This window comes from Nymphalis io, chromosome 11, assembly GCF_905147045.1.
Source record: "Nymphalis io chromosome 11, ilAglIoxx1.1, whole genome shotgun sequence".
NCBI lineage: Eukaryota > Metazoa > Arthropoda > Insecta > Lepidoptera > Nymphalidae > Nymphalis > Nymphalis io.
The window spans coordinates 9876812-9901198 of NC_065898.1; the positions used below are offsets into that span (position 1 = coordinate 9876812).

Here is a 24387-nt window from a genome sequence, read left to right on the forward strand (position 1 = left end):
ATACTCACTATTTTATTAATAGTAGACAACAACATAAAAATTAAATTTTTGATATACCTTATATAAACCTTCCAAGAAGAAATAAAAGTAAGGTTAAGAATAATATTATAACTTATAACCTAAATAAAAAAAACGTGTGTTAGTATACTAATATATACATAAAAATGTTTAAAAAATATATAGATATATCTTCATAAGTTAGAATTCAGAATTCATTGAGGTCCACTATCAAAATATAAAACTATATACTAAAAACGAACCCATATTTGCATTGTTTGCAATTACAAATATGTTTTCGTAAATAAATTGCAATATTATTCCATTTTACTTTTAGATTAGCAAAAATTCAGCTATTTGGTTTACCGCCTTATTAATATCTAAAGATAAAATTATGTAATAGCAGCAAATATTTTATGGTGGTACTGGGAACATATAATATAAGTAGACATAAAAATATAAGACATAAATTAATATAAATTATTTTACCACCTGTTGATACTAAAATAAAAGAGCTTAAAAAGAAAACACATCCTAAAGTATTGATTTTCGCATTGAGCATGCTCCGCGGCGCGAGTCGACTGATAAGCGAAACACCCACTCGCCAACTTATAAAATACGCAGTTTACTAAAATCCAGAGATTCCCTTCATCGTACATCTTTCTCTCTGCAACATATGTCTATAATAAAATAATTCCTGTGTTGCTTAAAATCGCTTACGAAGTGAATAAAAATGTTTTGTTATCACGGTTGACATGGAAGAACTGCTTCAGGATATCTTCAGAGAAGCTACTGGCCCGAAGTTAAACTCTCTGAAAAAATCATGTCAGGATGCATTAGGTAAGTTAATTCTTTTATTTTACTGTAGACAGACACACAATTAAATTTACGAGTAATAAACACCAAAGAATACCATTTGCCTCATCCGATCATCCTCCATGTTGAATTAAGACGTCATAATATATTGAAACAATGATGTCACAAATATTGAAGTTAAAGTTACAATATAAGTTAAAGCTATTATTATTTATTTGTCATTTGAGTTTCAAGATTTAAATTTTGTTGTATTGATTAAGTAATCACATAACTCTTCTGCCTGAGCATAATTAAAGCCATACTATATTATCTCTGTATATTTGTAGTGCCTAGTCCTTATGACAAGCCGCGGTGCTGAATTTCGATATGGAGGCACTGTTTTTAATAATCTTTACAAAAGGTGGACAAGTCTGTCTGATCACTTACCATCAGCTAGTTACTTGCCAGTCGGCAAATAACCACCTGATGGTAAGTGATCATCACCACCCATATACATTGGTATTTAAAGAAATATTCACCATCCCTTACATCCAGAATGCGCCACCAACCTTGGGAACTAAGATGTTGTCCCTTGTTGTTGTTACACTGGACCACTCACCCTTCAAACCGGAACACAGCTCTACTTACAATATACTTAGCATTGCTGTTTGGCATTTTATAATTATTAATTATTTTCGATGTCTAATCGTTTGACAGAAGTGCTATGTACGCAAGAAAGCAGCCGGCGGGCGTCGTACGAGCTGCGGCGCGCGTGCCTGCTGCCGCTGCAGATCGCGCTAGAGACCAAGCGCCCCCGCCTAGTCGCATTCGCTCTCCAGGGCTTTCATGTATGTCTTAGTATTAAAATAATTTATAGGAATACGAATATTATACGAATACTGACATTACCAATATTACCCAATAAAAAAGGAAACTGTGTATGAGTATACAACGTATTCTCTCTTTTATCTAATTTAATGGTTACTTTACTATTTAGAAGATACAATATATACAGCTATAACAAAGAACATTGCTATATAATTGTAATTAAAGGACGACACTACTATATAAAAAGTCATGGCAAAAAAAAACATCGAAATTGATGGTTGTTTCTTGATTTACAAATAAATATTGTGTAAAATAAACAAAAACATAGTGATTCCTTAATAAAATTAATTTATCTTATTTTAATTATATATAGCAACGAGCTAAATAAAATAATGAATAATTATATTCTTTATTTTATTTTATTTTATTCGGTTCTACAATATAAAAACCAAATTAAATTGTGCACATTCATAAAGAGTACTTTTAGGTTAATATTATAAACAAATTTAGCTCGTAAAAACTGAGTGCTGAGGACTCTAACATTTTTATTTGTTTGTCAGAAAATACTACGCGATGATCGTTTTCACCGAGGCATTGAGCCGGAAGATGATTCGCTATGGATGCCATCCCAGTTGCTATGTGCCACGACATCTGTCATGTACCATCTACCAGATACGCAAGTAAGTGAACGTTGCCATTTTCAATTATTTAGGACATTGATATAATAACAAATAATATCAATTTTTCGGTATAATTTGATCCAAATGAATTTTTGTTTACGAAAAATACTTTTTTCATTAGACTACTGTTTGGTTTTACTTTCTTTATCGGAATATGGTATATAATATTTATTGACAATACAGAAAAGAGTAAAAAATTGTAAAAAAAAATTTATTGTGTTGAGATATACTCATAATATTTTTCTTTAATAATTTATTCGATATACTATTGGTTTCGCTAATGTTAAATTGATTTTAATTATGAAAACAAATCAGAATCGACTTAAAAAAATATTTATATTTATTTAAAATTTATGAAAATAGTCCAAATTATTAGTTTTGTAGAGAATAATAGAAGTTCATTCGTTTAGTGATTCGTCCTTAATTATGGTTATTTTATTCTAAGAATAATGAATGAACTCCTAATATTAATTATCCAATGAAATAGATCGTATAACCGTAGTCTTCGATCAGGTACAAATATTCCGCATGTACCTGTCGATGGCACTGTCGCCGCGGCGCACCCTCAACGGGCGGCTGTGCGTGTGGGCGTGCGGGCGCTGCGGCGAGGCGGCGGGCGCGGCGCCGCACGTGGCCGCCGCCGCGCGCGCCGCCGCTGCGCAAATGCTGAGAGCTTATTGCGCTCAACTGGGTAAATGTCACGGAATTTAATTTATACAGTATAACAAAAAATATTATACATATGCATTGTTTTAAAATATATTATTATAAACACTTAATATTCAGCCTCTAACTTTTATTTAATTAGAAGAAGCCATAATGAGAAAAACCATATTCTTATTTAATAATTTAAATTGTAATTCACCTTTAACAAATTACATTAAATTCGCTTGTCAAAAATGGAAAAAAAAGATTTGAACCCGATTTTTATTAAAAAAACTAATTAATATATAGATACATTGTATTCTCGGAACGTTTTGATTTTTCAGATGAAGAATGCCAAGAGCTACTAACAGAAGGGTCACCACTCGGAAGAAATCACATCGTGGCAGTAGGATGTTACAGCGAAGTGATACCGGTCATACAATATTTATGCAGCAGACTGGGCGAGACACAGCTGTCAGTTTTAGTGTCCACTATAAAAATCGTTTGTTGATATTTTAACGACGCATTTTATGATGATAAGAATGTTTTTTTACCTCATTTCAGCATACCAAAACAAAATCCACTGGCATTGTTTTTCTTGGATTGTTTGCTTACTCTGATGTCGAGTCTTTCTGCACGAGTGAGTGGGAACTCGCACTTCACGACATTTCTTTGGCAAAAGTTTTGTCCATCACTCATATCCTTCTTGGGTACACCGAGAGTCGACAAGAATATAAAATCAAGGTAACATAACGAGCGAATTTTTTATTTTATTTTACCGTATAAGCTCATAAGAAGTTGTACGTTTAAATAAAGTAAAAGGCACGTATATTTATGAGGACCAAAAATCAAACTATATTAATTGAGAACATTTATAAGAATGTACTAAAGTAAGAATTGTGATTTTTTTTTATATTTTTTTTTTTTTTTTATATTCGCCGGGAGGGCAAATGACTCTACTCCACCTGATGGTAAGTGGTAGTAGAGTCCAAACGCGACGACGGCCAGTACAGACGGAAAAAACGTTCTGCACTAGCCGCCTTCGCCTTGCCGGCCCGCAAGATGCCTCTTCACGCCTCGTTTGAAGGAACCCGGTTTGTAAGAGGAGGGGAACACGTGAGCTGGTAAGGAATTCCATTTTTTGGAAGTGCGACAAAGAAAGGAGTTGCCAAATTTCTTTTTTCGCGATGGAATTGATGTCACAGTTAGGCGGTGACATCGAGAACCAGCTCGCGTGGACTTAAGAAGGAAGGGGGAAGCAGGAATTAGAGAGAATAATTCCTCAGAGCACTCGCCGTGATACAGTCGATAGAAAGCGCTCAGTGCTGCTATCTCACGACGCAATTGTAAAGGTTCAAGGGTGTTTGTGACCTTTACGTCGCCAATAATGCGTACGGCACGTCGGTGCAACCGGTCCAAGGCCTCAAGTAGGTACTTAGCGGAGCCATCCCAAAGGTGCGAGCAATATTCCACGCAAGACCGTACCTGTGTTTTGTACAGCAGGCACAGTTGTTGTGGCGTGAAAAAGCGCCGCACCTTGTTCAGAACTCCGAGTTTCCGTGAAGCTGTTTTTATAACAGCCTCGATGTAATCCCTTGGACTAAGGTCGCAGCGAACGTCAATCCCCAGCATGGCGATTTTGCTTTGCATCACCAGCGGAGTACCACAGAGGGAGGGAAGAGGGGAAAATGTTGACTTTTTCGCCGTGAGAGCGCATACCTGTGTTTTCTTGGCATTAAACTCAACAAGATTATCAGAGCCCCATTTGGCGATGAGCTCTAACGTCCTATCGAGTTCAATGACAAGATTCTCCCGCCTCTCCTCAGTTTCCGCCCGCCCAGCCACTGCGCGTCCGTGGTATCCACCATGCACTGTACTATCATCTGCATAGCAATGTATGTTCCCAAGGAAGAGCATATCATTGATATGCAAAAGAAAGAGTGTGGGAGATAGCACAGATCCCTGGGGGACCCCAGCATTCACTACATAGAATTGTGAAGCGCAACCATCTACTAAAACACGAAGGCTACGCTTGTGTAGGAAGCTGGCAATCCAGGTGCATAGCTGAGCAATATTTAAATATATGCATATTTAAATAATCTCAATTTACATGATGATATATGGTATGTCAGGGATTTAGGTAAATTTATAAATCACTTCACAATGTAACAAAAAATGTAGAAGTTATATTTGTTACAACTTATTATACATTTCTCATTCATTTAATTCTTTTGATTGCAGAGAACACGATGGTCACTTAGTTGATGACTCTGGTAGAGGATCTGGTGCATTAGTTTGTGCTCCCAGCTTTAACAGCAAGCAAGCAAAGGCTATTTACAGGTAGGAACATGTTTAAAATTCTGACAAATAATAACTTTTTATGTAATTCTGATTAAGTTATTTTATAACATTTTTATAAAAAAAAATAATGTTCATATTATTTATACAGTAAAAAATGGACGTAAAACATTATTATTTCTATATTCCAAAGATAACTAACTATACATATTTATTAAACACTATCAACATAGACAGTAAAATTTTATAATGATAAGCCTGTAGAAGTTTACATTGCTAAGTGAAAAATGAGAAAATAACACTAATATAACAAAACCAATTATGTATATACTTTCCTGCAACTACAAATCGTGACATTTTTGTGTGTGTGTCCTCGTTTTTTTGTTCATAATTTTTATATCATCTATAACTGCTTGAGTAGCAACAAGCTATTTCTTAATTAGGTTTTTATAAACTATAGATTATTACACTTGTTAACTATGTCATATGAAATTATTATTATTAATGATATACCTTCAGCATCGCCAACCAACTGGTCCGTCTCGTGGGATCCACATCAAACTTACGGCCGGTGCTTGAAGCGTTGTACCACAGAATGCTGCTATACCCACCCGTACAACACCGCGTGGAACCTCTGCGTAGTGTTCGCGAAATGCTTCATAATCCAAAGAGATTGTGCCAATTAGTACTCATGAAGAAAGCTGATCATCCTGAACGTCATAGCGATGATATGGCTATTATAAGACTGTAAGTGTTTTATCGTAGCATTTGATAAATACACAAATGTGTTTGCAAATAGCCTTTCTCCATTAAAATTAAATTATAAAATCGATCGTTTCAATTACATCCATGTAAATATTCTAATTATATAATTAACAATATTATGTACAGAGTAATGGACGGTATTGAAGAATGTGGCCGAAGTGGTAATCCAGAAGTGGTAGCCGCAGCCGTAGAATGCGTATTCTCACTCCTCGATGCACTAGAGAAACTCTGCTCTGGATCTGTGGAATACCTGACGGTCGATATAACCACGCTGATCCTCAATCACTGGCCCAAGCTGCAGGATGCTGACTATACAGGACCTTTAACTTATCAGACGCTGGCGAGACTGCCGAGTCCATATCGGTAGGTCCATGTCTATTCATATGTACTATTGCTATTATATTTTCACATTAACAATGCATTTTGTAAAATATCGGATACTCGTATCGGTTTGTTATGGATACAAAAATAACGAATGTTAATTATTGAATTGCTTAGCGAAATAATTAAATGCGGTAAGCCTTTTAAATATTTTGTCTAACCCTTTGTGCATGTTGCATCCGTTGATCTATTCCGCAACAGATTCTAACCTTATGTCCAAATGTTTCAGTGACGTCGTTGCTGTCCTACAAAGTAATGAATCTAAGGATCACGACTCTTCCGGTAATAAAACTTAATTGAGATTTATTGCAGTAAGTCATTATTTAATTTAATTATTTTATTTTTATTAATCTTACATTTATATACTCAAGATACATCTGGGCCAGAGAACATCAGCTCCGGAAGCGAAGCTGAAGCGGATTCAGATGCTGACAATGTGTTTCTACCATCAAGAGCGAACAACCCTTCTTCGCCGAAAAACGCACAAAAAGAATCTTTTATTGATAAAACTAAAACAATACCAAAAACATTGAATCTTGGGAGGTACTTTTTAAGACAAATATTAAATATATATCAACATATAAAGTATAATAACTAGAGTTAATTTTAGTTAAATTAAAGATTTTTTTAATAAATTTTTATATATAGAATAGAAATGCGGACGAACACAGGGACCACTTAGGTCACCAACTTACATCGCCAATGCGCCACCAACCTTGGGAACTAAGATGTTATGTACCTTGTGCCTGTAATTACACTGGCTCACTCACCTTTCAAAACGGAACACAAAAATACCAAGTACTGCTGTTTTGCGGTAGAATATCTGATGAGTGAGGGGGGGGGGAGACAGGTGGTACCTACCCAGACTAGCTAGCACAAAGCTCTACCACCAGTAAAAATTCATGCTTCAAGACACGAAAACATTTTCACAAAGGAAACATAAAGTTTAATTATAAATATATTTGAAATAACATAGAAAATGTGTTCATCTTTGTTTAATAACTATCGTATATATTATTATATTTTCAGATGCACCGTAACGGAATGCAATGTTGATCTAGAAAGACATAACGCGAGACAATTTGTCAAGACTTTACAGAACTCTCTTTTACCTAAACTCATCAATCTTAGGACATGCATTGAGGTAAGAAATTATAATCGTAATAAAGTCTACATATTTTGTATTAGGTACAAAATGTTTAATAAAGTTTGACGAATTAAAACAAAATCCATCTAAACAAACATCAGTTGTTAAAGTTCTTTTAAAACTTATATTTCTCACAAACTACATATATTTGTATACAGTAACAAGCTGTGAATGTCCCACTGTTGGGTTAAGGCCTCCTCTCCTTTGTTTGGAGTTTAATCCACCACGCTGTTCCAAAGCGGGTTGGTGGAATACACATGTGGCAGAATTTCAGTGAAATTAAACACATACAGGTTTCATCACGATGTTTTCCTTTACCGTCAAACACGAGATAAATTATGAACAGAAATTAACCACATGAAAATTCAATGGTGCCCAGGTTTGAAACCACGATTATCGGTTAAGATTCACACTTTTTAACCAATGGACATTGGCTTTTTTATATATTTGTATATGTAGAAATAAATCGTTTTTTTTAGCAATAAACATATTTCAATTCTGATTAAACAATTTAAAAAAATCTATTAGTGTAACAAATAATTCACATGCTTCTGGTAAACAAAGGTGGACGAAGCAATGCAAGACTTTGCTTCGAAATGCTGCCAACACAACGCCTCACAACCTCCTGCTACCGTCTGCATCATGAATGCGGACGGCGTTTATTTGGCCACTTACGCTGCGCTGCTTCTTACGCTGAAACAACGACGCACTAGATACTACAGCGACAGCACTGTAAGTACCACCAAAAATAAAAATAAACTTTTTTCAAGGTAGCTCCTACAAACACTTTTCATTCTACTTTAAACAAGATTTATTAATTAAATGTAAAGTTACTATAGATTCAAAATGTGGATTCTACCGTGAAGACCGAAAAACAATCAATTCCTTTGTTTCTATAGTTTTCCTCGCATATTTAAACCTTATAGGTTCTCGAATGATAACATTTCACTAATACATGAATCGAATATTTCTTACTTTAGAAAATTCAAGTGCCTCTAACAGAAGACGAGTTCGTAGACGAAGTACAGGGTAGCGGGGTGCTGGTCTATTTATCAGCAACATGGCTGCGTGAATTGTACCAGCAGGTACTGGCAACTGATCTGTTGAAGGATGTGCCTACAGCTGAGCACCCACTTATACATTTGCTATCAGGTACTGTTACTGGTATTTCTGGACACATTAAATTCAGTTATCCGTGATGATAATATATCACGGATATCACGTAGTATGATACGATCACTTTTTTGCTTTTTGACTTCGATTTTAGAACTAGATTTATTAAAGTTATAAAATATTTTTTTGGTATTTGTATCTAAAAAGATATTCATGTATTTGTTTTCCGACAGATTTGGGAGGCTTAGACCAGAATCCAGTTATGTCAGATTGGCAGAAGTTAAAAGAAGTCTCCATGATTTACAACAATATAAATGATTCTCAAGAGTACCGAGCTAGCTTACGCTGGTCTAGACGGTACGTTTTACTTTACTATTGCCATAATACGGATTCTTCTCACATCCATCTAATATGTTATTAATTTAAATTTTTTTTAAATCTTTTTGATGACATTTTTGAATGGCGTTGATTAGGAACAAAGGGTTGTTGGATTAAAAGCAAATGTTTCCAGCATTACAATATATATTATATTGATTGACACCATTGAAATTTTAATACATAATATGCAATAATTTTTTTACAACCGATATTGATATTCAGCCGAATCAGAATAACATTCTTAACCTTAATTATTTTCTAATAACTAAAAGCTATTTGTTATATTTTTAGAATCTTGACATGCATTTGGGATTCCATGGTCATAGTTTTGAGCGGCCCACTGACTGGGTACAGGAATAAAAAACATAAACTTCACGGAATAATAACGACGAAAATCAATACATTCGGTAAAAGAAAACGCATTGCTTGGGAAGGCTTGACGATACAGTGCTTAGAGGGACTGCATAAGGTAATTTATACGACAGATTAGTGTAGAAAAATTAAATAGTTTTAATTTATGATTTTGACACATGACGACATGATTTTAAAAGTTCATTCCCACATCTTAATATAAATAAATCTTTAAAAAAAATGTACGCTAATGCCGCTTAAAGATTCCTAGAAAATAGTAATTTACATCTTTGATTGTAAGGTACTCATTGTGTCGAATCATTTAATTCTTATTTACTAAGTTATTGCTATATTTTTTAGGCCGCTAGAATAAGCACAACTCTAAGCCTTCAAGATCGATGCAGCAGCATTTTAGCACTTTTAGCTAATTCAGCTATATCCCAACCAGCTAACGGAAAGATTTTGTCCACACATGCATTGTCACTCGATATTTTGATTTCAGGTAAGTATAATTTCAGTATTTTAACTTCAGGAAAAATTCGTTCATAGTGCATTTTAAATTTTAGCAAGTACCTTAACTCAAGTGAACAATATTTTGACTATGTACGTCAAAATATTGTTCACTTGAGTTAAGGTACTATTCGTAAGGAAAAATTCGTTCATAGTACATTTTAAATTTTAGCAAGTACCTTAACTCAAGTGAACAATATTTTGACTATGTACGTCAAAATATTGTTCACGTGTAATATGTAAATACAGCGTGTTTGAAAAAGCACAAACTCTCACTCTTAAACAATATTAATTTCTTGCGCTGCAAGCACGGTTTTTATCATATCTTTAGTCATCCAAATATTTCAGGTGGATTGGAACTGGGATCTAAGGCACCAGAATGTTGGGAGCATATATTCGCAGCATGTCAGTATGTGTCAAGCTTCGAACATTCCTTGTTCGGTCAGCAAGGTAACAACGCAACGCCAATAGTAACGATGCAAACAGGAAGGAACAAGACTGTCTCCATCCTGCAATCTGATGCAAAGATGACCTTGGACGGAAGAGACGATGAAACCTGGTTAGTACATCTCGTAATAGAAGAAGAAAACATACTTATAAATATTAGAACTTTAAAACATAGCACAATGAAGCTGTGGACCTGAATAGACCATATAAGCAACTTGATAAGTCAAATCGTCTGTAAAGAAAAGGGACGTAACGATGACTTGACGACAGACCACTCATACAGCAAAAATATCCGAGGAGTGGGAACCGTAACGACATTTTGTTAAGGGGGATCCCCCTTATTAACAAAATGTCGTTACCGTTGCTTGCTCTAATGGAATGTTAATAAGAAAGACGTAAATCTATAGACCCCAAAAGTTTGGTTATTGTTGAAGTATTTTTAATTATTAACCGTTTGCTTATCTTATCCTTTACAGCGTTGATATTTTCAACTTTTTACAACCGGTGCTCGAGAGTAATTCAAACAACGACATGTCTGTTGCGAAGATTGTGGAAACTTGCCGACAAGAGGTAAATTACCAATATATTTCGTGGTGTCCCTTATCAACATAATTTATCTTGTAAACTCTATAAACATCTCGGTTGGCTACTTGTTTCAGGGTGGTAACGTGATCTCGGGCGCAGGTGCGGCACGCGTGTGCTGCGCGCTGTCCGCGGCGGCAGACGCGCTGTTCACCCGCCTCGCCGCCACCACCACGCTGCCGGCACTGCGAGCGGCCTTGCAGCGACTCGTGGCGCATAATCATAGATTGGTACGAGGAAGAATCGGTGCCATTGAATTTTAAAATGACAAAATTATGAAATATTTTAATAATTTCGTCCAGTACGTTTCGAGAGTACCTTCGGCTTCTTATTTTTTTTTTAACTTAAGTGGGGCCAAATATCATGTGATTACACATAATTAAACTAATAAAAATATTTGTCTCCAGCTAGCGATACAAGTCACTTGCTACAAATGTAATGACTAAAAACTGTTAGAAAACATTAAAGACAAAGTAGCTATTAATCGATGTACACCCAATAATATAGCCTCATCACCTCTGGGCAGCTGTTTTCCACCAATTTATGAGCAGCATAGTAAAATAAGTTCCAAGCCTTCTCCTCTAAAGAAGCGCCTTAAGCCAGCAGTGAGATATTTACAGGCTGTTACCCTTAATTTAGCTTTTCTCCTCCTGGGAGACGGACTTGGCAAACAACAACGCGACGTGGTGGCGGCGAGGGCGCGCGGGTGCGGGGGCGGGCGCGGCGGGGGGCGAGGCGGCGCGCGCGCTGTGCCGCGCGGGGGACGTCGCGCTGCGCTGCTTGCGCGCCGCGAGGCCTCTTGCCCACCGCATGGCTATATGGACAGTTGTGGGACCGCACTTTATGCAGGTAGGGATATAAAGAACTAAAGAACGAAGCAAACGTTTATAATTTTTTTTGTTAACTTTTGAAAAAAATTAAATTCTGCAATGCAATTATCATTAACTTGGCATCTGTACTATAGGCAGCGTGCCACAAGGATATTCAAATATCAAGTTTAGCTATACAATGTCTGCACGACTGCGCAACTGCCCTGCTTAATCAGCAAGTGGAACTTCCTCATTTCCATTTTAATGAAGCTTTGTTGAAGCCTTTCGAAAATCTTCTCTGCCTGGAATTGTGTGATGATGACATACAGGTATAATACAATTACAGTATTCTAAATTGTAAGTTTAATTAATGGCCATTGCACTAACACAATTAATAATTATTATGTATTAATTGTAGGAACAGATAATTTCATGCATCTGTGAATTCGTGGAAACGAATAGAATGGAGATTCGATCTGGTTGGCGTCCATTATTTAATACTCTGCGAGCTGCTAATAACTCCAACCAATATTCAGCTATTCTTGAAATATTCAAAGTATTCCTCAATACAGATAACACATTAGTATTCGCCAATGCAGCACTAGACTGCATACTGTGTCTCTTAAGTCATATAAAAGGACTTCACTACGAAGACACACAAAATATTGAAGCTAAGCCAAAAAAAGCGACAGCGCCACAACAGCCAAAACCAAGCCTGAGTCTTAAGTTTTCTAAAAACAGTAAATTTATACCTCTTAACGAAGAAAAATCTGAAAAAGTTATTGTTGATATGTGTAGAGAAGCGTTATATCATTTGGAAAATTGTGCTGATATTTTAACCATGATGTATAATATGCCGAAATGCCCAATTTTTAATACAGGTAACCGAATAAAAGGTGATTTACCTTTATCTGTTGTGGATCCAATCATACCAAGTGGCTCGCTTGATGTAACAAAATATATTGTTAATGGAAATTTTGATGAAGAATTATTGTCATACCGAAAGTTGTCAACAAGTCTACCACCATCGAATACAACAAATAATTGTTTGTTAAAACTGGATAAACCTAGCAACATCCTGAAAGTCTGGTACGTTTTGATTGACGGCTTAATTTCAGCAACTGTCGTCTGTTCCAAAAAAAATCAACCAGCGGCTATGGAGACGCTTTTCAAATTATTAAAAAACATATCTGATGTTCCTGGAACTCACTTTGGCTTGCATTGTATAAACCATTTACTATTACCGACCGTACAAAATTGGTTACGACAAATAGCAAATGTTAATACACACTGGGACAGTATAATGCCAAATTTCAAACAATGCTGTGGCATGACTACTGACACATTTGTCATATACTTACACCAACTGCAACAAATTAATATTGAAAGAGCTACTACTAATGAAAAGGGTAAAGGTTTATTAACGGAACCAATCGAAAGCTCCGAGGCAACATTTGCTTTAAAGCAAATAATGCTTATCTTAGTAGAATGTATTGCTCAGCCACAAGAACCAATAGCAAGATTAGGAGCGTCGTGTATACGACACATCATATTGACTTCAGGACATCTTTTAACAGACAATCAGTGGGAAATTGTTTGTACAAGTTTACATCGAGCTTGCAATGTTAGTTTGAGTCCACTTAAACAATTGACTTATGCCTTTAAAGAAAATTCAAACAGTTTTTATGGAGACTTGGCTATTGTAAAAGTTGCAGCGAGACGAGATTGTTCTGTAAATGATAATGTACGATTACATGCAATGGCACAACAGGTGTTCTTGACTGATCAGCTAAGAGGCGATAGTCAAGTGAAACAAGCAACTAAAAACTCTTCTCAAAACTTAATTGATGATCGAAGCTACATATTTCTCATTTATCTTCAAGAGTCCGCTAATTCTCTTAACCCTGACTTGTTTACTGTAAGGATACCTAACAGAGGATTAGTCGTAGGATTGCTTGCTCATCAAATACTTGTGCAAATTATTGCTACGGTTTTGATACAATCATCATCAGATGTCTTTCATGGAATCAACAGTATACTATTGGAAAGCTTTAAGAGTGGCACAAATGTTTGTAACTACAAATTCTTTTTGAATAAAACTAACATCGATCTTTTGCTCAGAAGTTTGGAATTGTCTTACTCTAGAGCAATGCAGTTTGATTCAAGACCGGGGTTAAAATTTCTAGTCCAAAAAGTTTCAAACTTAGACCACGCGGCTAACCTTTATAAACAAACGTCTTCATCTTGGCTTATTAAAATAATAGCACTTACGGAAATATTTTTCAGTGGTGTATTAAAATTCAAAATGAAGTCAACTGATATATCTATTGTATTAAATAATTACAAGACTACTTTAAACATGACCTTAGAGTACGATCAATTTGTCATGAAAATATTTGACTTAAAGGCTACTTGGGATTTGCTATGTGGCAGCTACGTAAAACACCTGATAAACATTACTGATTTCGATGACCTGGATCATCTTAAAGATAGAATCTCATGCAGTTCAGAAGAATCAGATTCATCTTCTAATAACTATGATCATTACTTCTCTCAAGAGCCAACCGACGCAACTGATGAAACTCTTGCACAAGAAGATAATAAGTTTACCTCGTCTGAGGATGTTGAAAAACCTAAGCCATTCACATTTGCTGATTTCAAAGCTAATACAATTAACGATGAAGCCTGCACTCCAACATTATGTAATTCAAATGACAACAAAGCAGAAAAACATGAAAATACTCATTCCTCTTTTAATCAATCTGATACAAATATTCTAAAAGATAACTATGAGGAAGTAAAACAAAATCGTAAGTCACTAGATTACCCTCCAACTGACAGTAGTCCAGTTGAAACGAAAAGACGATGTGCGTCAGAGAATAACGATGGTGCCAGAAAAGTTAATATTACTATATGCGATGGACCAACATTCGAAAAGGCTAAAAGTATTGAGCCGTTAATTCCACCGCAGCCTGTGCCACCTGAGATAGAACAACAGAGGACTCTCAGTATTAATAAGGTATGATAAAATGATCATAAGCTCCCGTTATTTGACATTTAATGCCTTTACAACCTATATTTTTTTTTCAGGACATGGAAGTACAAAGAAATTGTTTTCAGAACATTTTGATGGCATATCTAGAATTGGTACTGACATTTCCTTTGGAGCGGTTCCAACTCATCTACCCTGTGTTACAGACTGGATTTCTGCAGCTTGCTAAAACAGTCACCGAACCGCAGCTTCTCGATAGAATCAACATATTTTTCGATAAAAAAGACTTAACTGAATTTAGATATAAGTAATTAATCAATTGTGATACTGTAAATGTCACATATAATATTATATTCCCTGATCAATAAGTGTTGTGCGTAAAATAAAACTACTATATCATGAACCAACTATTATTTTAATTCAGTTCTAAGCGCATAAATACATTTCTCTTATATCGAAATATTAATGTCAACAAAACAACAAAAATAACTGCTTCATATATTTGGTATAAAGACTATATTACTTCATACAATGTCTTTTGTAAATTTATTACAAATGCTTGTTTCAGTCTATAGAATGTATTGTTACAATAAAATTGCAAATAAAGGCATCTTAGTCGTACATAAAACTACTAAAAATGGCACGTTTAACTCACAACATTAAAATTCTATAACATCGAATGTGCCCGAGGTAAAGCAGACCAAAGCATTTATAATCTCATACTACGATAACTAATATATTTGGTGTTTAACGTTCCATATTTACAATTTATATTTACAATATAACTTTATATACAGTCATCGTTAAGTTTTATAATCTTATTAATAATACGCTGAAATATAAAATTAATAAAACAAAAGATATACTTATACTTGATGCTCCCTGCGTTGGATGCGAGTGAACAGTTAGGGCATAAGATAACGCACTTAATCCTAAATCACTAGTTATTAAAGCACTTTCTCGATTAATGAGATCAGCCAACTTCTCAGCTTCCAAAACGCACACATGTAACTGAAGATCCGTTGGATTTTTTAAAATCGTTTCAACAGTTACAAATATTTCCATTTCGATCGTCAGATATCCTCTTAAAGCACATTCAGCGACTTTGACGTGTCTATCCAGTGCTGATAATACGTTGTGCAAGTTAATGACCGTTGCGGATATATTAGTACCGTATAGTGCTCTGTCTATTTGCTTTTTCGAATAAAGTATTCTTAGAGCTCCACCACATTTTGGGCAGCAAGCGCCTGGTGCGGTAAAACCTAAACAGTCCTGTTTCTTTAATGGAGGACAAATGATCCTATCGAATTGGCACTTGGGTTCCATGAGGTCTGAGATAGGCCCAACTGCATAGCACGGTCCTGTGTAATCAACACTAACGTATTCAGCCCACGCAGCACACTCAGACATGTACGTTACGCCATTTACTCCGCAAACAGTAGCACTCTGGAATTAAGGACCGTTATTAGGATGCAAATGTTTCAATAAACAAAATATACAGAGTTGCTTGATATATAATAAAGGTGCGTGTACTTGTAAAAATGTACGCGCGTTAGAAGTTATACACCTTTATAATACAATTTTAATAGTTAACTATAAAGCAGTTTATTTTCGATTATTTTGTATAAATGTAGGTGTTTATTTAGATCACTTTCCCAACTAACTTAGTAAGAGGATTTTTTTATGTCATTTCCGTTCCGTTATAAAATTTTCCTCTCAACGCGAACGTGCATAAAGAAATATAACGTTAAAAACACGACATGTTGTTAAAAACATACCGATGTATTAAATACTTACAGATGAACAGCCTCTTAAGCATTGTCCCCAGTAGGCTAGTTTTCTTCCACTCATAACGAGATGGCAAGGGTTAGAATGCGTGTGTCCGTCGGTGTCACACACCGGCGCTGCGGGCTGAGTGTTGCAGCTTGTAGTGTTTACTGAAATTGATTGAAATTTAAAAAAAAAATGACGTTTAACTCTTGCAGCATGCAAGATACTGAATATGTCTTTTTTTAAATATTTATTAACCGGTAAGTATTCTTGTATGTATGTGATGTTGAATATTGCAAGTTTTAAAATGTAGTTAAAATATTTTCCTGACGGATTTCGGCCATGGTGGCCAATCTATAGAGATGTCTCTTTAGTCAACTGCGCAGAACATATTATAGCGCAATATGTGTGTACACAAATACAAATGCTGAGTTCAGGCGCAGTTCAGGCTTTAATTGCTTCGATTTTGTAGCAAATGCACGTAAGTCAATCTTAACATCCATGATGTGTATACATCCAATAATAAAATAGTAGATCGTAAGGAGGTGTGGCCATCTCACCGCACTTGTGCTGCGGGCAGGCGGCCTGCAGCCGCGACAGACACACGGAGCGCGCGGGCAGGCACGCGTGCCGCCGCGCGCACGCCGCGCCCGCGCACGCGCCGCGCGAGCCGAACTCTATCTCCGCGTCCGTCGCGCCCGCGCACCTGCGACCACGGCTCGGTGTATTAACAGTAACCTCCATAACTCTTCTATAAGCTTCATTTACATTTTGTCATTTTTGTATAGTAACAAATTATATTAAAGTAAAAACTGTATAATTAACTAGTTAGCTAGATATTAACTATTTTTATTATCATAATAATTTGGAGAAGTTTAGCGTACTCCTCGAGTTGTTTCCGTGTAAAAAAGGGAAAACTCAACCGACATTTACATCTCGAGAAGAGTACAGGACTTCCCCAGGAAGCTGGGAGAGAGATTACGAGTCGGTACTAACTTGGCGAGACAGGCGTTGGGGTAGAGCCGGCCGGGCGAGTGCACGGGCAGGTGGTGCGGCGGACAGTTGCACGGCAGCCCCGTCAGCAGCGCCGCCCGCCCGCACGCGCGCCGCGCACACACGCGCTCGCCCGCCACGCACACGCACGCGTTGCACTCCATGTAGTACTTCTCGCCTGACAACTGACACTCTCAGAGAACTGCTCCATTGTCATTTGGTAATACAAATAAATACGAGCAAGTAGCCATCCGTCCGTAGGTATAACACTAGAGATGTGACAATTGTTTTGTTCCCTTAAGAAATATAAATGATAAGTTTTAGGAAGAAATCACTATGAAATTTTGGTGAATCCCCAACGAAGTTTACTTGACGACTCTAATTACCCAGTTGATATTTTGGTAACGTCAAACGAAATTATACCTAATAATTATTTACAGCATTTTTTTAAGAATTTGCTGAATAACCCAAAGCGAAAGGGTTAAAGTCGTGTCGAGTCCATTTTTAAATTTCCCCCCTTAACAATCAAATTTCCTCCCTATGGAGCGTGGGCCCCACGTTGGGAAACACTGCTCTAAAGAAATCAAGATTTTTGGAAGGAATTAGAGGTTGATTTAAAAGGCGGCGGTGTTAAAAAACATATAATCATAAACTAGAAATTTACATGAACATCGCTTACGTGGAAAAACGTTCATCATAGATAAAACAAACCGTTTGAAATACTTTTCAAATAACCACAATATGAAACTATAATGAATAAATAATCACAATAATAATAATAACTATTTTGAACATGTCTTACCATGTTTAACAACTTTATCGTGAAGACGACAATTATCCAAGGCTACACTTGGCAAAGGCTGACAGTGGGATAGTCCTCGATTGCTACAGCGACAAATTTTGATGCAGACCTTCTGCGATGCACAAGGCATGGGAACTCTGACCCAGGATCCGATGGGAACCACGTACGTACTTCCATCACCTGTAAATAAATTAATTACATATGTAAATCAAAATGTATGTAAATCAGTATTAAGTTATGTGTATTAATCACAGCGTTAATAATAAATATGTCAGAAAAGTTTGAAATAGGAAACTAAAATACTAAAAGGAAACAAATACAATATACATAAATATAGGCGCGTGTCAACCGTACGTGAGCGAATATCGAACAATTGACGGATTAATCGGGATCTAAATTCCAGCTGCGTCACGAGGGCGGGGCCTTAAAATAAAACTTCGTTCATATATATTTTAACTCAATATTAAACATATATGTATATGTACATACTATAAAATATAATTCACAACTACTATAATTTTAAGTGTTAATTTTTATAACGGAAAGGGAAGATTGAATGTCATGAGACGTAGTGAAACTTCTTTTTGTGTCAGAAATGGTTCATTTTAAAATGTTACATGTAGAAAATTGGCACTCAAATTGGACCTTCAAATTGAACCACCCTCTTAAGTTTTATTTCATAAAAACTTCAATAAATTATATTATCACTTACCAAGCGGACATCCATCCACACAAGTGTACCTTGAGCACGATCCTCCTTGAAGGCAATTCCTGTTGACAACACACACCTGAGTCGCGTTGCAAGGAGACCCAGCGCATGGGGATGAGATCATTTCTAACGCTGAGAGCAATGGAGGTTCGGTACCTAAAAATACGATAAAAAAACTGTTTATAATAAATGTGCAAAACAAATTGAGACTGTCTAGTAGAATGAATCAGTAGTATTAATATGATACAATCGCTTTAAATTTCTGTTTACTTATAGTATTTTAAAAACGATGTGATTGAAAAAAGTATATACATATATAAAAATATATAATTAATTATTTACTGTTACAATGATAGTATAGAACCTTATTTTCACGACTTCACAAACATCATAAAACACAGAGTGAAGGAAAATCGGCGATTCTCACTGGGACTCATGAAGTCCCGCAGCGACACGCAGGGCGCGGCGTCGCTGCGCGGCGTGAGGCGCGCGCACAGCGCCGCGCCCGACAGCGGCGCGCGCGCCCACTCCACGCACGACGACACCAGCCGCTTGCAGTCCTCGCTGCACAGCAGGCTGCTGTGGCCCTGCGCCCGACAGACTACTTATTGCGACCCGAAATATTTGCCGCAAAGAAAACGGCAGAATATCAATTATTACTATCGATCGGTATCTTTAGAGGTTTTTATTGACTAAAATTGAATCTAAAAATAATATGATGAACTTTAATCAATTACCTTTACTGTACAAGGTTTGACGTGTAATGCGCATGCTACACTCTTCCATACGTCGGCGGTGCATTGAGTCGAATTTTTTAATGGTAGCTGGACTCCTGCTACCGTTACGTGTCTGAAATCGCGATTGCCATAAATTACAATTATGCATGGGCACTTTTGTGTTTAAGCATTTTTTTATATTCTTTATGCTTACCCGCTGCCCTTTTGTTCGGCTACAGCCAGGTGGGCATCAAGATCTGCCTGAGACGAGCAGGAGCGGAAAAGACTTGTGGGTCTGTTGTTTAATTGACTGCAGTACGTTAAACCTCCACAGCCGAGTGAACATGGTGCTTCCACTAAAAAAGAAGAATTTTTATAATAATAATAATAATCATTGATTTGCATGAAACATAGTTTTACTGATGTGATGATTTCTATAGTATAAGTCTCTAATACATTTCGCCCACGATAGGCACGCAAATATATTTGTTAACAAGTAATTAATATTAAATACAGATCACACCAATTGTAGATAAAAATAATTATATTAACATATGTATAAAATAATAAAAATAAAAATTGGTTTAAAATTAACAATAATTAATTAAAATCAATGATTTACTTAAGTTTATACATTTAAGTGCATAGTTAAATAATAAAATATACATTTACAATATTTAAAATAGGTAGACACCCTTAACCGTCAAATCGTCATGGTTAAAAACCGGTTCGAAATGTAGATTCTACCGAGAACCGACAAGAAATTAATTCACTTATATTAAAAGCATCCCTTGTTAACCATACTTTGGGGATAAAGTTTTTGTAAACGCTGATATTTCTACCTTAAAAGAAAATAATATTATCCAAAATTATCCATTTACTAAAGTTGAATGAATTATCAAATTCATTAATTATTCATTCATTTAATACATTCTTGAATTTTTGAATATTCATTTATAGAGTAAATTTTTTTATCTATTAACCATTTTTTAAGCTTAGACCTTAGTAACCTTAATGGTAACTTCCTTAAGCTTTTTGGTATATTATTAAATATTTTGATGCACATTATGTAGGATTTTTTTGGAAGAAGAATATTTTGATGCACATTTTGTAGGATTTTTTTTGGAATTTTCAGTGGCAAGGTGGTATCAATAACCTAGTAGGATCTCTTAATCCAAGCCTGCTTCTATCACCTGCTTTTTCGAATAAATGTGGATATTTTTTTACAAACATGACTACATCCATTATATACAATCCAGCTAGTGTCAAGATTTTGTTATCTTTAAAAATTTATTATGACATTTCTCAAGAAACCTATTTCGTTTAGTTTGTAGCCGAACACCACTGATCGGTGAATCGAATAGATGAATGATTAATGAAATGTGGTCATCATGGTCAAAGATATATTAGGCGCACCGTTAATACCAACTACTTTGAGATCTAATACATTATGTGTTATGCTTATTCATCCTTCAAGCCCGAACATAGCCAAACTGATAACTACCTACTGAGTCGGGCTTGCACTTCTAGCTCAACACCAATAATGTTCTAATATAATGCGAAACTATCTATAAGTTTTGTAAGTAAAATTTTCTTCAGTTACTCATACAAACAATTTGTAATCAAATTACCTTCTTCTATACACTCTGCCATTTCCGTTTCCTGAGGATCTCCAAGACACTCTGTATAAAATTTCTGCCAATTCAACTGCCAGCCATTATTAAATGTATTAAAACACAATCTTCTGCAGTTAATTGTGGCACCCTAAAATATTATGATAAATTACATTGTTAACACATTGTAATGAATTTGTAAATTTATATTCCTCATATTCATAGATATTCATATTCATAAATAGGATGGAAATAAAAATACCTGATACCTTTTGACAACAATGAAGCTTAGCTACATCATGAGGTATGACATCTTTGGTTTCGGGCGGTGCATCCTTTCTGAGGAAACATTGCCACATGCCATCGTGGATGGCGGGCGCTCCACACTCTTGAGACAATGCCTCTGCTATCTCCTGAGATTCACCAGTTCTACGGAGCACTAATTCACAGGTACTTCGACATTCTTGACTTGGAGATTCATGACAGCAGGGCAAATCTAAAAGTTAAGAAAATATATATGAATACTTCTATTTAAATCAATAAAATTGTAACAACTAATTAGTTCTTACACTTAGAAGTATCTGTGTGCACGGTGGATGCTGTTAAATCTCTCATACAGTGAAGCAACGGCGGCGACTGCTCGCACAATTCTATTGCCCTCTCCCTCGCACCGCTGTCGGCTCGTGTCTGACTTACTCGCCATACCGCACGTTGACAGGCCTCGTGACAACTTAATGATTGAGTTTGGGCTAAAAAATTATGAGTTATTTATATTCTTTATCAATATTTACGCTATTAAACATATAGAGTTTTGCTATTTATTAAAAAAAAAATTACAATAAAATATTTTAACAAAAAATTTAACGTTTAATAATCTCAAACTATTCGTTGTTTAAATCAACATTTTCAAAATCATTAAATTTGATTTACAAACTACATCATCCATAAGGATTATGCACTTACAGTACTTGATGAACAGACGCGTCGGTAGACTAAAGTATGACTTACTTACGTAAGAATATTAGATATGTAAGTTCATCATTTCTAAGCGTATTTACATAGAGTTGGACCTGACAGACTTGCCCGTCCTTGCGATTAGAATGAAGACACTCACTAAATCACTTAACCGATGTTCAAAGATTCAGTTTGCAGCTTTAGAGCAAGATCGGTCTGAGATTTTAGTTAAAAGAAGTAATATTCACCTCGATAATTGAAAATGAAGACTACAGACATATTTCTTATTCACAGAAGATATATTACGATACAAGCAGCCAAGACAAATAAATTACGTCACTGACTTCTCAGTTAAGTTTTTCTTGGTTTAATAAGTTTACTTTTGAAGAATTAATTAGAAAAGTAATAAGATTACTACAAAATTAAAAAAAAATATACCTCTAACTCACTTAACATGAAGAAATTAATTAATATATACATACATTTATATAATAGTACTTTAAGTTAATATAAGCTTGAATAAATAATCTTAGAAATAAATAATTTCGAAATAAACTTATTAAGATATAAAAAACAGACAATTTAATGAACACTTACAACAACACCACTGCGCTTCCTGCTGTCGCTGTACGCAGTCAAAGAAAGCTATCTCATCGGAACGACGGCACGGTTCCGCCAAAGCTGTCGCATCGGCCGCGGTCGCACACGCGTGACGACAGCGTGAAGAATGTCCTAAGGCGCAGCACGCACGTCCCCACCAACTTGATCCTGACACTACCTCTGCAAAGAAATTGAAATTATGTTTAATGTTTATAAAAAATAACTTAGTCGAGGTCAATTGGCTCTACAATATTAAAATAAATATATGTACCAACTCACATATTTACCACACTAATGTATATAAATTTAAATTTTCAGTTTTTAATTGTGATCGCTGTTTCAATTTCAAAACTAAAATATGATAATCGTGATGCAAATTCGTAACACATTTTTTACGATTTAATTGCATCGATATTTACTAAAGCTGTCTATGTATAATGAACATCTTGAGTACCATATTGGTAATAAATAAATAAACTGATTAATAATTATCAAGATTACTAGGCAGTAAAAGGCAAGTACTGCGAATGTACTAGACTTTATAAAGATACATATATATAATTGTAATGAAAACTGTGGGATTTTATTTGTTTTAATATTCACGAGTAAGAATGGAAGCTATTTACCACCCAACTCCACATAATATTTAACATTGTTCTCAATCATCGTTAATTTTATCGTAATTTACCGATTAAATGTCAAAAGATTGTTAGTCTAGAATTTCGATACTATATATAAGAACAATAACATACCTTGAATTGTTTGATTCATACATGTCCAAAATTCTATCTGAAACGAAAAATATATAATCGTAGAAGTAGTTAAAGACTTATTTAGTTTTGTCTTTTGTTAAATGATTTCTCTGTCTATTATTTGTATGTAATCTGATAACTCAGTAACTCAAGACCTTCAAAACCTCCCCAATTACAATACAATGCGATAGGCGGTTTATTGACGACGGTAAAGGAAGATTTAGTATAAATGCCACCATTTGTAAATGAATGATATCATCTTACTGGCTAAAGAAATTAAGCTTCGAGACTTTGAGCCAGTTTTGTGAGATTGAAATAAAGATGAAATTGATAATTAAGGTAAGTAATATATACTTACTATAACACATTTTTTTAAAAACACTAAAATTTTTGATAAAATCTATCAAAGGAGACTTTCTACATATAAAACACTTGACTTTTTGAAACAACTTATCTCGATTATTATTAGAGAAAAAGTTCATCTTCGCAAAGCTCGTCTTTTGTACACAAGATTAATGATCTAACTTTTTCCTTAGAATATTGTATTAGATAAAACATAATGTAAAAGTTATGGTAACATAAACAATAAAAAAGTAAGTACCAAATGCGGGGGCGTACAAAACTTATAAATGTTTTGAATTCTCTCTTCCCGCATTGCAGAGTCCGAAGCTATCTCCACGAGGGACATCTAAAACAAAATAAAAATAATATTAATTACATTGGGGAATAACTAACATGATTCTACATTTTTAACATTTTC

At 35.4% G+C, this 24387-nt stretch overlaps 2 protein-coding genes across 3 annotated transcripts in view; one reads left to right on the plus strand and one right to left on the minus strand.

Moving 5' to 3' along the window:
* The first annotated feature begins 591 nt into the window (after positions 1–591).
* On the plus strand, positions 592–15115 carry LOC126771907 (brefeldin A-inhibited guanine nucleotide-exchange protein 3). Its single transcript, XM_050492066.1, has 24 exons — positions 592–837; positions 1510–1640; positions 2181–2300; positions 2814–2991; positions 3290–3419; positions 3510–3689; positions 5187–5285; positions 5763–5990; positions 6135–6371; positions 6619–6671; positions 6761–6932; positions 7419–7533; positions 8101–8268; positions 8517–8688; positions 8883–9006; positions 9319–9496; positions 9739–9880; positions 10237–10447; positions 10812–10905; positions 10995–11147; positions 11557–11766; positions 11882–12055; positions 12145–14745; positions 14817–15115. Exons 1-24 carry the CDS (start codon positions 753–755, stop codon positions 15027–15029), a joined length of 6168 nt encoding a protein of 2055 aa, XP_050348023.1. The 5' UTR covers positions 592–752; the 3' UTR covers positions 15030–15115.
* Positions 15115–24387, minus strand: part of LOC126771915 (reversion-inducing cysteine-rich protein with Kazal motifs) — a 43062-nt gene continuing 33789 nt past the window's right edge. For both annotated transcript variants that reach the window (XM_050492085.1, XM_050492084.1), the window contains exons 4-18: positions 24229–24315; positions 23628–23664; positions 22873–23055; positions 21891–22070; positions 21591–21817; positions 21340–21472; positions 19923–20064; positions 19730–19841; positions 19420–19579; positions 18996–19148; positions 18284–18463; positions 17485–17659; positions 17049–17194; positions 16516–16655; positions 15115–16164 (exon numbers count right to left, since the gene is read on the minus strand). In XM_050492085.1, coding sequence (XP_050348042.1) covers positions 15529–16164; positions 16516–16655; positions 17049–17194; positions 17485–17659; positions 18284–18463; positions 18996–19148; positions 19420–19579; positions 19730–19841; positions 19923–20064; positions 21340–21472; positions 21591–21817; positions 21891–22070; positions 22873–23055; positions 23628–23664; positions 24229–24315 — 2691 coding nt within the window. In that variant the 3' untranslated portion in view covers positions 15115–15528. The remainder of the gene's footprint in view (positions 16165–16515; positions 16656–17048; positions 17195–17484; positions 17660–18283; positions 18464–18995; positions 19149–19419; positions 19580–19729; positions 19842–19922; positions 20065–21339; positions 21473–21590; positions 21818–21890; positions 22071–22872; positions 23056–23627; positions 23665–24228; positions 24316–24387) is intronic.

Bases quoted from the DNA above. Each gene is read 5' to 3' on its own strand.
- LOC126771907 (XM_050492066.1), top strand. From the start codon at position 753: ATGGAAGAACTGCTTCAGGATATCTTCAGAGAAGCTACTGGCCCGAAG. The intron at 5,286-5,762 runs GTAGGAACATGT...ATATACCTTCAG, and splicing joins CAAGCAAAGGCTATTTACAG to CATCGCCAACCAACTGGTCC. The intron at 14,746-14,816 runs GTATGATAAAAT...TTTTTTTTTCAG, and splicing joins GGACTCTCAGTATTAATAAG to GACATGGAAGTACAAAGAAA.